This window comes from Notamacropus eugenii, chromosome 6 (assembly GCF_028372415.1).
Source record: "Notamacropus eugenii isolate mMacEug1 chromosome 6, mMacEug1.pri_v2, whole genome shotgun sequence".
NCBI lineage: Eukaryota > Metazoa > Chordata > Mammalia > Diprotodontia > Macropodidae > Notamacropus > Notamacropus eugenii.
In genome coordinates, this window is record NC_092877.1 from 264,887,748 (window position 1) to 264,904,956 (window position 17,209).

Genomic DNA, 17,209 nt, shown 5'->3' on the forward strand with positions numbered 1-17,209 from the left:
TCCCCTCCTCACCCATCCCCCTGTAGATTCTTGTCTTTCTGAAACCAAAGAAGTGACTTTTCTTTCATTCTAGCCCTTGATTTGACCTTGGTGCATCACTGACTCCTTTTCATTCTCCTACTCCATTCCTGTCATTCCAAGTACCTTTTATTATTTTAAAGTAGTCCCACAAAAGAAGTATTCACCAATTAGCAGGATGCCTATCAATAAGGTATTCCAGGTTCTCTCCATAATATCCCATCTGCCTCTTTACTGTTACTTCTACCAAATTTCTGCCTTCACTCCCATCTTTTTGCATACATTTCTATTAGAAGTAAGTCTCTTCTTGGTCTTTCTGTGGTCACTCTTTTGTTTGGGGTGTTCGAGATGCAAATAATCTTTTCAATTCTGTTTTCTTTCTAAAACTATTTCACTCTTCTTTATTATTAGATTGTCCATTTTTTGTCCTGTATGGTTAGGCTCAGATTTGTAGGACTGGTCACCCATGGCTGCAACTTCAGCTCTGGTGCTCTTTGAAGCATGTTATTCTATTTCTTCCCCCTTTTTCTGTGTCTATAGAATAGTCAAGTTATTCAAATATTCTTTAATTTGGAGGCATTTTGAAGGTCTTTGCCTTTGCAGAGTTTCTTCCCTGAAATGAACTGTTAAATTTGACCCATTATGTATCTTGGAGTTTGCAGCATTGTTTATTTTTTCTATCTTTCTGGAGTTGATCTGTGAATTTTTTAATTTCGAATTTCATTTTCTATGTTCACAAGTTCTGGGTAGTTCTCTTCTATTATTTCTTTTATTATGGCATTATGGTTTTTTTTCCCTATCATTCTTCTGGAAGAGGTATTATCTTAGATCATTTCTATGCATTCAGTCTTCAAAATCTGTTATATTTTGCTCGCACAAAGAGTATATTTTCTTTTAAAGTTCTTGTTTTCTTCTTCTAGATTGTCTTTTACTTCCATATATTTGCATTCCTAATCTATGATTCTCCCTTTTGTTTCTTTGGTGAGGCTTGCCATTGCAGATTCAAGTTTTTCTATTCTGCTTGTTATTTTTGCTGTGCAGGATATAAATTCTGCTCCCGTAATTTTCATTTCTTTGTCAAACCATTCAGGAATAGCATATTTTGGTTCTATGTTCTCCTAACTTCCACAGGGTCCTCTGTCTTATCACGTGTTAGATCACCTTTTCTTCATTTTGCAGTATTTATTCCTAGATGCCTGAATTAGTTTATTAGATCTGGAGGCCATATTTCCTTCTGTTGTTACTGTTATTCCTATTGATTTATCTATTTATATTTAGGGTCTTTGAGATTTCTTCTTCCTATAGTCTTTGGTGTTTTCAGTCTCTTTCTCCACCTCACTCCCCTCCCTTTTCTTCATTGCTCACTTCTGACTCCCTTCTCTATGACTGTGGTTTCCTTAGGGACTGGATCTCAAAGTGTCTCAGCCTTCCCCTGCACTGGGCAGTTCATAGTTCACTAGCCTAGGCCTCTTCCCCAACCGACTTTTGGGTGTTAAACTGGCCCTGCCTAGAAGCTATGCTCTTTCTTAGGCCTGGTGGAGTGCTGCACAGCTCTCTAAAGGAAGTGCCTTGTCCTGGTGACCTGTCCCTATGCCCTCGATTCCATAGTTCTATGGCTTAGCACTAGAAGTTTAGATCTTTGCAGCGTTGGTGCTTCTGGGTTGCAGTGCTTGGTAGGCTTTTGCTCCTGAAGGGCTATAGTCAAGCTACCTTTCCAGGCCTGAGAAAACTTCCACACCCTGGAGCCAAAGTCTCTGTGGCACTGGAAAGAGAAAGGGGATCCTGGAGGATAGGGGTGGGTTTTGATGTAAGCCTCTCTTGTGTCCTGAGGTCTGCTGGTGTGACTGCTGGGAGTGTGGGAAGTGGGTGAGGGCTGCTGAATGATCTCAGGGTCAGTGAACATTAGTTCCTCGGTTTGGGGTTTTTTTAAACCCTGTTTTGGATTCTTTGCATCCTAGACCATGGAAATAGCTGAAGTTGTTTGACCTTTGGTGCATGATTTCTGTTTTGGGGAGGTTTGAGAGGTTGTGGGGACTGAAGAAAATATTTAGTCTGCCCTTATGTTGCTCATGTGATCTGAAAATAAGGGAGAACTTTCTAACAATTAGAGCTGACCCCAAATGGAATGGACTGTCCTGAGTAGGTACTGAGTTCCTTGTTACTGAAGACTTTCAGGCAGAGCCTGAATAGACATCTATTAGGGATATTGTAGAAAGGATTCCTACGTAGGTTTTGATTGGATGACTTCTCAAGTACCTTCTAACTTGATTCTTGTAACACATTATGCTAGAAGGTAAAACGGCTTGGTTTTATCCCCAGCTTTACCATAAATCAACTGTATGACCTTGGGCAAGGCAATCAGCCTCTCTAAACTTCAGATATCTCTGATGTCAAACAAAGTGGTTCGACTCATACCCATATTTCTGTGAGTTGATATGACATTACCTAGGAAGGAGGAGACATGGTCTTCTGCACAGCAATTCCTATGAGGTCTTTTCTAGGGTTATAAAGGTCAGCACAGTTTAGCTAAACTTAGAAAACAAGGTAGAAAAAAATACAGGGCTAATAATATGTATCCTACTCTGTCTTCCCTGTCATCCTTGCCCTTTTCTAATTTTTAAACTGACATTTCCTTATTCTCATTATGTCTAAATTCTCAGCTTGTTCTTCTCTATTCCATCCTTCTTTCCTCTCATCTGCTTCCTCACCTTTTTGTCTGATCCCCCTCTCCCAATTTCCTACTTTAATTATTAAGGCATTTACATTTATATGCAATGTATTTAGTTTCATAATTTTAGAAGTAACTTTTAAAACACCTTGTGGTATTTCCCAAAGAAAGCTAAATCTTATTTAGTCTAAAAATCTCCTTCTTTTATTCATCTATAACCAGTGGCTAGGCAATGACAAATCTCGATCTGGGGTAACTTTTGCATTTTGTTTTGGAAATGGTAGGGGATCTCAATCCACAAGACATAAATATCAGTAGACAACACAGCACATGTCTGTATAGCACTTGAAGGATTATACAGAGCTATTCAAAGGCAGGATAGGATCTCTAAAGTCCTTTCCAACTCTAGAATCCTGAGGTATATTTAAAAAAATGCAACTAATATACAGTAAATGTAAGGTGAAATAAATTTAGGAGTCAGAAGTAAATTCTGTTTATAAGACAGTGCACATGACATTTTAACACGTAAGTTATTTCTTACTCTACTTACAAACACCGTTGGCTTGGGTATGAAAATATTGTCTTCATTTTCTTTGGGTAGATCAGCAGGATTTGCTGTCTCAGTTATAATTTTTGTCTCATTTTTAGAAGCAGGTAACTTATCCCCACAGTGCCTGCTATGCATATTAATTAGCGTTTGTTTCATTATTGCCAGTTCCTGTGGAGCAACAGAATAAGAAAATGTGAAACTGAGAAGTACAATTATATAAATCTATCATTAATTCAATCAAAAGCATTTATTTTAAAACTTAAAAACGAAGAGAAAAGCATGAAGAAAGTATAATTACACAAATGACATCTACAGCAATAAAATAAAAAATGTAAACCAATATAGGATCGTAGAATCTTATGAGTTGAAAGGGACCTCAGAAATTTTCTGGTCCAATGCTTAATCTGAAATATGAAGTACACATATATGCCTCACATATTTTGTAAATTGGCAGTACCTTTTAATACATGCTATTAAAGTAACATCATATATGTGACAAGTTTCTACTTAACTATTTTGCTCCTAAATAGCCTGGATTTGATTACTATGCTTTTAGTTATCTAGGAATTTAATTTTTTTCCTTTCTGAATCAAAGATATAAAGTTGCTAGAGACCTAAATGGTCATCTGGTCCAACCCCTAATTTAACATTTGAGGGCCAGCAAAGTTCAGTGACTTGTTCTAGGGCGCCTACGTACTAAGTAAGCAGCAGAATGATGATTCAAACTCAGGTCTTGTAATACCATGTGCCATGTCCATTGTATGTCTGCATCCCTTATTATACTGCTTGTTTTGTTTATTTCACTCTCAAATCCTTGACCTACCAGAATTGTGGAAAAGAAAAGAGACATGGTCTAAGTATTTCCAGTTGGCTATTGGTTAGCAGTTTCAGTAAAAGGTTGTATGGGAGAGCTTGATACTCCTGGTTCAGACATGGGTCTGTAGCTACCTGTGTATCTTTTCTAATTCTGTTATAATTTCATCCTTCAATAACTTGGGCAACCTAGTGTAGGCTTTAGGAGTTTTCCCTTATAATTCAAAGAGCCTATGCTGGGCTTCTTTGGGGCCAGATTAATTTGTATTGTTATACATTGACAAAGTTGGAAGACCCCTGAGAGGTCAATCAGTACTTAACCAAGAATCAATCATGTCTACAGATATCACTAAAAAAAGTTACCCATTGTCTGCATGAAGACTTCTCGGAAGGAGTAACCTACTACGTCCTGAGGCACCCCATTCTAATTCTGGATGTCTCTAGTTGGTGGTGAGTTTTTCATATACCAGACCCAAATATGGCTCTCTAACTTCTATCCAATGCTCCTTATTTTATCCTCTGGCTAGAACAAGTCAAGTTTCTCTTCCTAATGGTAGCAGTTCATAGGTCTTTTTGGTCAGAACTCAAGTGCTCTGTTTGTAAATGCTTAGCTATTATGGAGGCTTCATGGTTCTAAGTAGAGCTAATGATAGCCAGTATAGGTATAATAAGCAGTGATGGCTACTCTCCATAACAGAAAGAACTTCTTCTTCATAATACTTGAAGAAAGCTATCATATCTCCTCTTCTTTAGGTTAAATACCCCTACTTCCTTGAAATCATCTCTGTATGGAATGTTCTCCAGACTCCTTGCCATCCTATTTGCTTTTTTTTCTGAATTTACTATAGCTTGCCTGTGTTTTTCCTAAAATGTGAGATCTAGAATTGAACACCTTAGAAATAGTCTGACCAAAGAAGCATGGAGAAGAACTTTGAAATCCCTTGTTCCAGACACTATACCTCTTTTAATGCAGTTTTGCTGACTACCCTGTTACAATGTTGATTCATATCGAATCGTTAAACCTCTCAGAACTCGTTTCATAGGTTTAGCCACAACTCCCTTAGATTGTGCTTGTGAATCTAAGTATATAACTTTATACATATCCATATTGGATTTTTTAAAAAAGGGAATGTTCTAGCCTTTAAGATATTTTTTCAATCCTGACTTTGTCAACTATTGTGTCAGTTATCCACTCCAGTTTTAAAAGTGTGACAAGTATGGCTTCTATGATTTTCATTTAAGGGCAAGGCCAATGAAGGATCTCCAGGGGGGTGAGTTTAATTTAATTCCAGTAGAGACCTTTCTTCAAGATGACATCGATGCATTTCATTCAGCCAGTTCTAAATCTACCTAATTGTGCTATCTCAGCCCACAGCTATCTTCTCCATGAGCACAGCAAGAGAGACTTGCATTGTCAAATTCTTTGCTCAAATCTAAGCATACGATATCTGCAGCATTTCCCTGATATACCAATCTAGTGCTCCTGTCAAAAGTAGATACAAAAGAGAGATCTTTGCCAGAAATATGTTAAACTCACTGTATTCTAGTTAAGAGAAGTCACTTTCTTCTCTGTTTTGAAAATTGGGGTAATATTTGTCCTTTAGTTTTTTTTTTTAGGTTAAACCATATTAATATATTTCTTTGAAGGAGAGTATTGAATATTCTATAGTAATTTGTAAAACTCTAGTGTTTCTTCAAGTAATTTCATAGAATCATATGTAAATGTGGATAGTCTAGCCAGAATCCGTTAGTCCAAAACATCAGAAATTCTGCCCATATCAACCCTATTTCTTATTAATACATCATTTAGTGAGCATTTTTCCTGCTCTCAATCCCTTAATGCTGAACTTTCATTCCATATTAGATCAAGAACCAGTAGGTAGAACCATAGGATGATTGGGAACTTAGAGATCATTTAGTCCTTCATTTTATAGAGATAGAAACTGAGATCGCAAGTCAGAAAGTGTCCTTTCCAAATCTCTAATCTACCCTTGAAATTAGGATTAGGGTTAGAGTCTAGCAGTGACTTAATGATCAAAGTCACTTTTAGCACTTTTAGCACTCCAGGACAGACTACATATGTGTCTGAGGACAGTTAGAGGATGTTTGACTATTTTCTCATGTTTCTTGAGTTTCTAGTCTACTAGTTAAAAGAATTCTTGGTAACCACAATCTTCATTTCTTTCCTAATACAGTTCTGGGCATACTGTATCCTCCCATACTTACACATAATCAAGCTTCCAATGCTCACTGCATACAGTGGCTGTTAGACAGATGACTAACTCCAACGCACAGAGTGATGACACACCTATTCACTTCCCTATTTTCTTCCTCATTGGCTGAAGTAGAGATAAATTCTTCTGACTCCCCAGACCCTTATTTCATCCCTATAATTAAGAAGCATCAGTGGTAAAGGGTAGCTTATTTCTGTTATGTACAGCAGCCACCATGGTCTATTTTTACATGCCTATACTGACTATCATTACTGAAATGAGCACAATTGTTCGGTTATTTGAACATTTGTTGGCATCCTTCTTTAGGATTGGGATATAAACTGATCTTTTCCAATCCTGTGGTCACTGTTTTGTTTTCCAAATTTGCTAGCATATTGAGTGTAGCACTGTTAACAGCACAATTTTTTAGGGTTTTAAATAGCTCAGCTGGAATTCCATCCACTCCGCTAGCCTTACTGTTAGCAATGCTTCCTAAAGCCCACTTGACTTCATTCACCAGGATGTCTGGCTCTAGATCAGTAACCACACCATTGTGGTTATCTAAATATTAACATCTTTCTTGTATAGTTCTTTTGTGTATTCTTGTCATTTCTTAATCTCTTCTTAATATTAATTCAGAGTGTGGAAGGCTTTAAATGCAAAATTAGGAGGGGTATTTTTTCCTAGAGGCAATGGGGAACCACCTAAGCCTGTTGCAGATAGAAGTCTAGGAGAGACGAAAGGAAATGAAAGATGAAATATGTGCAGGGAATGTGTTGCTAGAGATAAGGGGAGGGTTGTAAGAGATATTACGGAAGTAAAATCTGTAAGACTTGGGAAGTGATTGGATATAGGAGGAATAATTGGGACTGGGTGGGAATGAAGAGTTGAAGATAAATCAATCAATCCTAAATCAATCAATAAACATTTATTAAGCCCCTATGTGCGCTTAAGCAGCTTATACTGGGGGGAGAAAACGTACAAACAAATATATACAAAACAAGCTGTACAGGATAAATAGGATATAACAAACAGACAAAAGGCACTGAAATTAAAAGGCATTGGAGAAAGCTTCTTGTAGATGGTCAGATTTTAGTTGGGACTTAAAGGAAGCCAGTGAGGTCAGTAGTTGGAGCAGAAGAGGAAGAACATGGGAGGACAGCCAGAGAGAATGACAGTCAGTTAGAAATGTCTAATAGTTTGTGACAGCACAAGAGAGGGACGAGGGCTGGATATATAGCGTTGATGATCATCTACAACATAAGTATAAAACTTCACAGGCCACATGCTGCTCTTAGAATTCCCAAGTGCACCAACTCAATTAAAATATAATTGGGAAATGTTTCATATAGTAAACAAAAATACAATACAACATAATGTTAATTTGTGGTTTTCCAAGTCAATATGAGGCTGTAGGATCTGTTCCTATTTGAGTTTGACAGCACTGATCTAAATCAATATGGTAATTGAACCTACTGGAATGGCTAAGGTAACCAAATAACCAAACAACACAGAATAGAGAGAAAACAGGGCACAGGATATTGAGGGAGCATTTCATGGGTGATAGAAAAAAGGAGACTAAGTACTGGTCAGACAGGTCAGAACAGACCCAAGAGGGAACAATGTTATGAAAACCTAGAGGAGAAGAATGTGTATTCAGGGGGAAAGGTGGTTGAGAGTGTCCGTTGCTGCAGGCAGGTAAAAAAAAGGATAAGGACTGAAAAAAAGGCTATCAGCTTTGCCAGTTAAGAGATTTTTGACGACTTCTGGACAGAAAATTTTCAGTTGAGTAAAGAAGTGAGAAGACTCCGTTTGGCAAAAGGATGAGTAATGAAAGGCCAGCAAGTGGAGGCAACAAGTAGACAACTTTTTTCAGAAAAGATTAGTGTTCAGGACAGAGTAGTGCGCTTCCTTGGTTAGGAGATGGGGAATGGATGATGACTTAGCAAAAGACACTTTGAGAAAATTCACATTGAACATCATAGTGTCATTTTTAGGCTCTTTATTTTGACACTCTCATATCATTTAATCATTTGGAATCCTACTCTGATGCTTTATTGTGGTGTGAAAGTACCTGGAGTTCTTGACCTAAGATGTGGAAATCTGAAAATGAGGTGGGTTTTTTGTTTTTTTGTTTTTTTTGGTACTAAAACAAAACCTATGTAAATGGATTGAGAGAGAGGTAGAATTAGGATCTGAGGTTGTAATCAAGAAAGAAAAGCATTAGTATCTGTGTAAATTTATTGCTGTCTTCTGTAATTCTCTTCTGCAATATTTCCCACATGCATTTATACTATAAACTAGTGCTACCCTTAGTTAGCCAGGTCTCTCTGGTTGGCAAGGAAATGAAGTATTTTTGAGCTGAGGTGGTTTCTGGGGCTCTTTGAGCCTTTTCTGCATGCACTCCAGTCACATTTATATCAGTTAGAAATGGTACTAATCAAAATCTAGTTATTTATTTGAGTCTACCTCTCATTTCAGAGCTTATAGCTAATTTAAACAATCAAATTCTTCTCATCTTTACGTTTTTTTTCTGATTTGGTGTATGACCTCCGCTTTAACATGGTTAGATAGAACATAAACAGATGTTTTAGGAATGATGACATCAATAATGAGGTATTTCCTGTCTATTAAGAAATAATAATTTTAATTGTCAGTGGTATTGTTGTGTTTTCTAACTATCTTCTTGAAGAAAGTATATGATGAAAAGAAAGAGACTTAATGAAGAGTCTATAAAACACTGGCCTCTTTCATTTCTTGATCCCAAATCATGCTTTTCCATGTATTTCACCATGTACCCCTGATATCCATCTTTACAGTGATATTATTGAACATATGACGGTATATATCAGCTTGATTTTAAAAACCTTTAGCTCTTTGAACAATTTCTCTGACTGTGCTTTGCCAGAGATGTTGGCTACAAATACTTTTATGGTACCTTATAAGCACTGTGGATGATCAGTCTCCCATGAAATGATGTTTTTTTATATATATATAGTCTTTGGATGTACAATAAAAGTATCTCTGCCAGTTTCTTTATCTTTTCGAGAACATGTAAGCCAACCTTCCACTTAGCTACTTCTACATGCCTTTTAGTTTTATAGTGAGAATATCAATATTGATGTGGTTCAGTTCTTTTAGTTTAAAAAGTGTCTATAGTTAAATTAATGTTTATTATTTAATATTTTATCTTCCCTCATTACATGTAAAAATGATTTTTAACATTCATTTTTTAAAAATTTGACTTCCAAATTCTTTCCCTTCCTCCTTTTCCCGCTCATTGAGAAAGGAAGCATAAATTAATGTTTATGAATATAAATGCTGGGCTATCCTCAGCACCCAATGACCCCTTATCCATCACTCTACCACCATTACTGTGGCAGTGAAAGGAGCCCACACTGGATGGAGGTCCATTCTATAATTTTCCTTGTTTATTTTGTTGTTATGGCCAAATAATTAATTACCCAATCTGCTCCTTAACTAATACATGAACAACTAATACATGAAATCTGCCAAACAGTATGATATTCACTAATGGTTGTAGTATTGACTCAAAAATAGAACTGATGGAAAAAATGAGATTAGGGAAAGCTTGGCATGAGATTAAACTTTTGGATGAAACTAAAAGGAAAATAACAACAATAAAAGATGGCTAGAATGCATTTAGTACTTGAAAAAGCATTATATATATGTGTGTGTGTGTGTGTGTGTGTGTGTGTGTGTGTGTGTGATCTCATTTCATCCTTTCAACTACTGAGGCAGATGATCTTATTATCTTCATTTTACAAATGAGAAAACTGAGCCTTAAAAGTTAAGTGCTTTGCTTAGGGTTACAGCAAATAATCCCATCTGAGGCAGAGTATGAATTGAAATATTTCTGACTTCAAGTCCAGTGCTCTATCCAAATAAATTCAATACTGAACGAATTTGTTAATGATTTTGTAGTGATCTATATTTATCATTAGAGACGATGGAAGTGCCACATTTCGTCCCTTAACCAATGCATTGCAGGATAAAGGGGAAATGGCTCTTTATTTTTTTCTCCTTTTAAAGTAGTATTTTATTTTTTCTCAATTACATATCAAGACAATTTTTAGCATTGATTTTTATAAGATTTTTGAATTCCAATTTTTTTCTCTGTCCTTCCCCTCCTCTCTTCCTAAAATGGTAGGGATAGGTTATATATGTGCTATCATGGAAAACATATTTCTGTATTAGTCATAGTTGTGAGAGAAGAAACAGATCAAAAGGAAAAAAAAACATGAGAAAGAATAAAGTAAGTGAAAAAAGTATGCTTCAATCTGCATCTAGATTCCATCAGTTCTTTTTCTGGATGTGAACAACAATTTTCCTCATGAATTCTTTGTAAACTGTCTTGGATCACTATGTTGCTTAGAAGAGCTGAGCCATTCATAGTTGATCATTACACAATGTTGCTGATACTGTGTACAATGTTTTCCTGGTTCTGTTCATTTCACTTTGCATCAGTTCATACAAGTTTTTTCCCCCCTGACATCTGTCTGTTTATCATTTCTTATTGCACAATAGTATTCCATTATATTCATATACCACAGCCTGTTTAGCAATCCCCCAACCAATGAACATTCCCTCAATTTCCATTATTTTTCCACCAAGAAAAGGGCTGCTATAAATATTTTTGCACATGTAGGTCCTTTTCTCTTTTTAATCATCTCTTTGGGATACAGACCTAGTAGTGGTGTTGTTAGATGTGGATATGCATTTTGGTTGCCCTTTAGGCATAGTTCCAGATTGCTCTCCAGAATGGATAGATCAGTTCACAACTCCACCAACAATACATTAGTGTCCCAATTTTCCCACATCCCCTCCAACATTTATCATTTGGCTCTTTCGTCATATTAGACAATCTGACAGATGGGAGGTGGTACTTCAGAGTTGTTTTAATTTGCGTTTCTCTCATCAGAAGTGATTTAAAGTACTTCTTCATAGCTTTGATTTCTTCATCTGAAAACTGCCTGGTCATATCCTTTGACCATGTATCAATTGAGGAATGACTTGTATTCTTTTTTTTTTTTTTTTTAGTGACTTGTAGTCTTATAAATTTGACTCAGTTCTCTATATATTTGAGAAATGAGGCCTTTATCAGAGACACTTGCTGTAAAGATTGTTTCCCAGCTTTCTGCTTTCCTTCTAATCTTGGTTGCATTGGTTTTGTTTGTATAAAAGCATTTTAATTTAACATAATCAAAGTTATCTATTTTACATTTTGTAATGCTCTTTTTCTCGTTTGGTCAGAAACCAATAACTCACTTAACTTCTCCTTTAAGAATTTGGATGCTATACCACTTGGTGAATATGTTAAGTATTACTATTACTTCATTGTCTATGTGATAGTGAAGATGTATTGTTTCAGCAAATTGTAGTTTCCTTTATTATTTCTTTCATTTGGGTCTATTTTTGCTTTTGCTTTGTCTGAGATCAGGATTGCTACCCCTGCTTTTTTTTTTTTTTTTTTTGTACTTTGGCTGAAACATAATAGATTCTGCTTAGCGCCTTCCTTACCTTTATTTTGTGTGCATCTCTCTGCTTCAAGGGTGTTTCTTGCAAACAAAATATTGTAAGATTCTGGTTTTTAATACATTCTGCTATCTGCTTCCATTTTATGGGAGAATTCAACATATTCCCCATTCAGAGTTATGATTACTATGTCTTTCCCTCCATCCTATTTTTCCTGTTTGTCCCCTCTCCTTTCACCCTTTCCCTCTTGTGCAGAGTCCAAATGAGAGTGAAGTGATATGTAATTATAATATCCAAACTTGGTCCCAAAGAAAAGTTAAGAAAATACATCTCCTTTCTATCACTGTGGAGGAAGGAGATTATGGATATGGAAGGTTACTAATACTGCCAAATGTTTTGATGAATTATTTTTTCATGTTTTTAAAATAAATTTTTATTATAAGATGGTTCAGTGGGTAGGGAAGAGGGAGAGATATTCAGAAATAAATGTGACGAACCTAAGGGTGGGGGTGGGGATGTCCATCAACTGGAATGGCTGAACAAATTATGGCAAATGAATGTAATATAACTGTGCCAAAAGAAACAATGAAAAGTTTTAGAGAAACCTGGGAAGACTTCTATGAACCAACACAGAGGGAATTGAGGAAAGAATAATTTATACCATAATGACATTATAAAAATGAATAATTTTGAAAGATTTAAGAACTCTAATCAATGCAGTGACCAAATGCGACTCCAGAGGACCTCATGAAGAATGAAACCCACCTCATGACAGAGAGATAATGAACTCAAGGTGAAGAATGATATAAAATTCTGGACATGGTCAATGCAGGAATTTATTTTGCTCGACTATATATATTTTCTTTTTTTTTCCTATCCAGATGGGGAGAATTAGGAGAGAAAAAATATTTGATAAATGAAAAAAATTAATTAAAAAGGAATAAATGTGATATAAAAACAAAAGATACCAATGAAAAGAAAATAAAAATTTTAAATTCCCTGTAGATGGTGAAATCCTCCAGATGTTTTTGTTTGTAGACAGTTCACATCACATGAATTTAATTATACTTCTTATGCCAATGACAACCAAATCTCTATGACCATCCCTAATTTCACTTCTGTGCTCCAGTCCTGCTATCACCAACAACCTTTACACATTTCAGATTGGATAGAGATATCTCAAAATAAAAAACATCCATAACAGAGTTCATCATCTTTCCCTCTACATCCTCCCTTTCTCCAGTTTTTCTGTTATTACGAAAGGTACTGTCATCTTTCTAGTTACTCAGGCTTATAACTTCAGCATCCTCTTAGAATCTTGATTTGCTCTTATTGAACAGAATTAATTTCTTATACAATGAGAAAGATACTACAAAAGAAAAAAACAGATTTGAAAAGAACATATATATATATACACACACACACACATGTGTATGTATGTATGTATCTATCTATTTATCTCTCTATCTATCTACCTTGCTATATCTATATCTACATATACAGAAAAACCTGTAAAGGCTTATGTGGACTGATGTAAAATGAAGTGAGCAACACCAGGAGAACACTGTGCACAGTAACAACATCACTGTGCAATGATCAACGATGAATGATTTAGCTGTCCTCAGCAATACAGTGATCTAAGACAACTCCAAAGGATTCGTGATGGAAAATGCTGTCTGCATCCAGAGAGAGAACTGTAGAGTCTGAATGCAGATCAGAGCAGACTATTTTCACTTTATTTTTTTGATGGTTTTTTCCTTTTGGTTTGTTTCTTCTTTCACAACACAACTAATATGGAAATATGTTTTACATGATTGCACATATATAACCTATGCCAAAATGATGACCATTTTAGGGAAGGGAGGAGGAAGGAGAAAATTAGGAACTGAAAATTAAAAAAAAGGAATGTTAAAAATTTGTCTTTACATGTAATTGGAAAAAAATAAAATGCTTTAAAATAAGATTCATTGCAAATCTCATCTTTCTGCTGGAAGCCTCTCCCGGGCTTGTGTATTCCCTCTAAGATTACTTTCAATTTAGAGTGTCTACATCTGATATTAATGTAATTATTTGCAAGTTGTTTCCCCCATTACAATGTGAGCTTCTTAAGAGTAGGGTGTGTGTTTTTGCCTACTCTTTGTATCCTCATGGCTTAGCACAATACTTGGCATAGAATAAATACTTATCCCCAGAATACTGCAAAATCTCCTCAATAAGATGTATAATTACTCAAAAGAAATCTGCCTAAACAATGGGGTAAGAAATCTATCTTGTCCTACAAGGAAGGGAAGGGGATAAGAGAAGGCAGGGGTGTGATAGAAGGGAAGGCAGATTGGGAGAAGGGGTAATCGGAATGCACGCTATCTTGGGGTGGGCTGAGGAGAGAGATGGGGAGAAAATTTGGAACTCAAAATCTTGTGGAAGTGAATGCTGACAACTAAAAATAAATAGAAAATAAAAAAGAAATCTGCCTAAAAATCTACACATGAAAAACCAAAGGGTTAAAGGATACTTATTGTCCATACTATGATAAAAGTTTGAGAAAGCAACATGCGTATTTGGACAGGCAGTTATCTGGATAGTGAAGCCTGTTCAAGATTGAATAGAAGGAAGAGAAGAAGCTACATTGTAGTTAAGAAATTGTGTAGTGCTTTCAGTGATCCAAAGCTATTTTTTGACTTGTAGATTTTAGCTTATTCTCACAATTGCTTGCCTGAAAGTAGTTTAAAAAGTTATCATTCGGAAAATATATGATCAAAAAAAGAAACAAGCTATTCATTTAGGGAATGATGGATGAAAGAAGGACAGTCCAAGTATTGCCTTGTTACCCTAAAAGTGTTAAAAGACCAGAAGGCACACTCTTCATTAGTTAGATCTTCTATGAAACACCAGAGGATGCTTAAAATCAGAGACTTACAGGCTCCCATCCTCAGGATGCTGAAGCTGGTCAGGCAGGAATCACTGCCTCAGTACTTTCTTTCTAACTGAGAGGCAGCTCATATAGTCACTGAATGGTATTCACTCCTTTCACCAAGCTTATATGAGAAGGCCCAGCTTTCACTGCACTTGGAGGCCAGGATAATAACACTAGCTGACATTTATACAGTCTTCTTTCTGTCTCTGCCCCTCCCCCTACTCCCTATGCAGTGGGATCCCTGTTTTTGTTCTGGCTATTTAGAAGATCTCTACTCCTCCTTGTTAGTTAAAATCCTACCCACCCTTCAAGGCCTACTTCTTCCAGTCCACAATGATCTCTCTCTGATTTCCTACCATGTTTATCTATTATTTTATTATATAATTTAACACCTTATTATATCCTGCCTTGCCTTCTGATTGTTTCTGATGCCTGTCCAAGAAAAATTTTAAATTCTTTGAGGGATAATTTTATACTTATTATAATTTTATTCTTCTGGCATTTTTCATGATGAGCTATAAAATAGTACATTTGGTAAACCTTAAAGCATTGTATAAACATGAACGACTATATTAATAGACTTTCAATAAATATTCATTAATGGTTTTTAACTGCCACTCTTTCATAATTGGCATAACACAGGGTCTCTCAGATACCTGTTTCTTTTTAAGATGGTAAAAGATGGGTAACAGATGACTGCTATGCTACCCCACTAAAAAACTGTGGTGATAACACTCAAGTTTCCTGTGAAGGCTTCAGGAAGTTGGTGAGTTCTAACCTGGGGGGGAACGCCACTTCTACAAGCTCTGGGAGGGAGCAGTGTGAGGCCAAGGCTGGTTCCTAATACTACTGATACTGGTGGGCACCACCCAGCTAGCAATTCAGATTATTTTCTGTCTGCCAAGAAGAATGGTACATAATCCTGCCACTCTTCAAAGTGTTGTGTAAAGCAAAGACAGGGAAAAGGAATGTATTGCTGGAGAAAAAGCCCCAAGAAAATTTATGCCATTACTTGGTCAATCAGTAGGTGATGCTTTTTATATGGAGTTTTATTGAACAGGCCAGAAAGTTATTTTATTGATATCTAACATAACTTAGGTTAGAGTAGTCTGAAAGACTTATACATGTTAACATCATGATCCCTATAGTATGCCTTCTGTGATTTTTATTTTTCCTTTTTACTCAGTTATCTCAAAGTACATTGTTAACTACTTTTGTTTCTTTTCACTCTTTGTGTGTATTTGGCATCTTTCATTCATATTTGTATTTTTTCAGTTGTTACTAATTTTTAATTAGTTATATCATGGATCGTGTCAACTTTTTCTTTTCTCAGCTAATGTTTTTTTCTTTCTTTTTTTTAAAACAACTCTAGTCTGTTGAAAATTGTGATGTTTGATGAAACACCAAAATGACTAAATATAAAAAACTCCATATTAAAATCCTATTCCAAAAAAATTAGTGTCAGTATAATATGATTCTTTTTTTCTTGCTCTTTTCAAAAGTTTAAAGGTAAAATTTATGTTTGCTACCATGCCAAACACAAAAGAAAAGTATAGTAAGTATAATAAATGATTTACTAATATGATCTGAATTAAAATGACTTGTACAGTTGGATTATACTGCTAATGATATAATTAGGATCTATCACAAAAACTTTATTACCCTATCATAATGAACAGGATGTAGACTTAACATGCAATTATTGTTATGCAAATTAAAATGTAAAATGATTGGAAAACTAATGTATGGCACTCCAGGACTATATTTTGGTCCCAAACAGCTTCTCTAAGGGAGCCAAATCACTTGCTTGAAGTCAAAAGCGCATGTCTTGGTCATTTAATATTAACCATTTGCATAGTGTGGTGGCATGTTAAAACAGCTCAGCTGCACAGCAGCTGCTTAAGAGGACGGCATAGTTGATGCCAACATGTTGCTGAAAGTTGTAAACTCTGCAAAGATGTTGCCAAGGGGATACATAGACAGCATTTCTTGATGAAAATAGCTCAGACAAGCATAATACAAACTACGTGCTCCATCGGTAGAAATGAAGCAATGGTTTAACATTATCAAGTACTTATATATGTGGTCTTAAATTGTGCATTCAAATATACTGACTCACAAAAAACCCAGATATTGCTCTAGTGGTACTTAATTTTACATAGGTCACACCCCCACTAATTTTCACTTGAAGTAAAAAAAAGTAGTTAACTTCAGAAATTGAAACTCTGAAAAAGTGAAGAGCAGAATCTTATACACTATTATGGGAGTAACATCAAGATGAACTTTCCTCAAAGGTTAATAAAAAGAGGTAACATTTCTAGAGCACTCTCAATGTGCCAGGCATTATGCTGAGTACTTTACAATTATTATCTCATCTGATTCTCACAGTAATCCAGGGAGGGCTATTTTACAGATGAGGAAACGGAGGTAAAATAACTTGCGCAGGGTTACAGAATGTCTTAAAAATCTAAATTCAGCTCTTCCTGACTCTCCATTTTGTACCTGTTGCCCTGCCTGGTTTCCGCTCCAAGGAATAA

At 35.9% G+C, this 17,209-nt stretch overlaps 1 protein-coding gene across 1 annotated transcript in view; it reads right to left on the bottom strand.

Annotated features, from left to right (window-relative positions):
* Window positions 1-17,209, bottom strand: part of PIBF1 (progesterone immunomodulatory binding factor 1) — a 331,775-nt gene that overhangs the window by 15,730 nt on the left and 298,836 nt on the right. Inside the window, exon 17 of the mRNA XM_072622310.1 lies at window positions 3,237-3,404. Coding sequence (XP_072478411.1) covers window positions 3,237-3,404 — 168 coding nt within the window. The remainder of the gene's footprint in view (window positions 1-3,236; window positions 3,405-17,209) is intronic.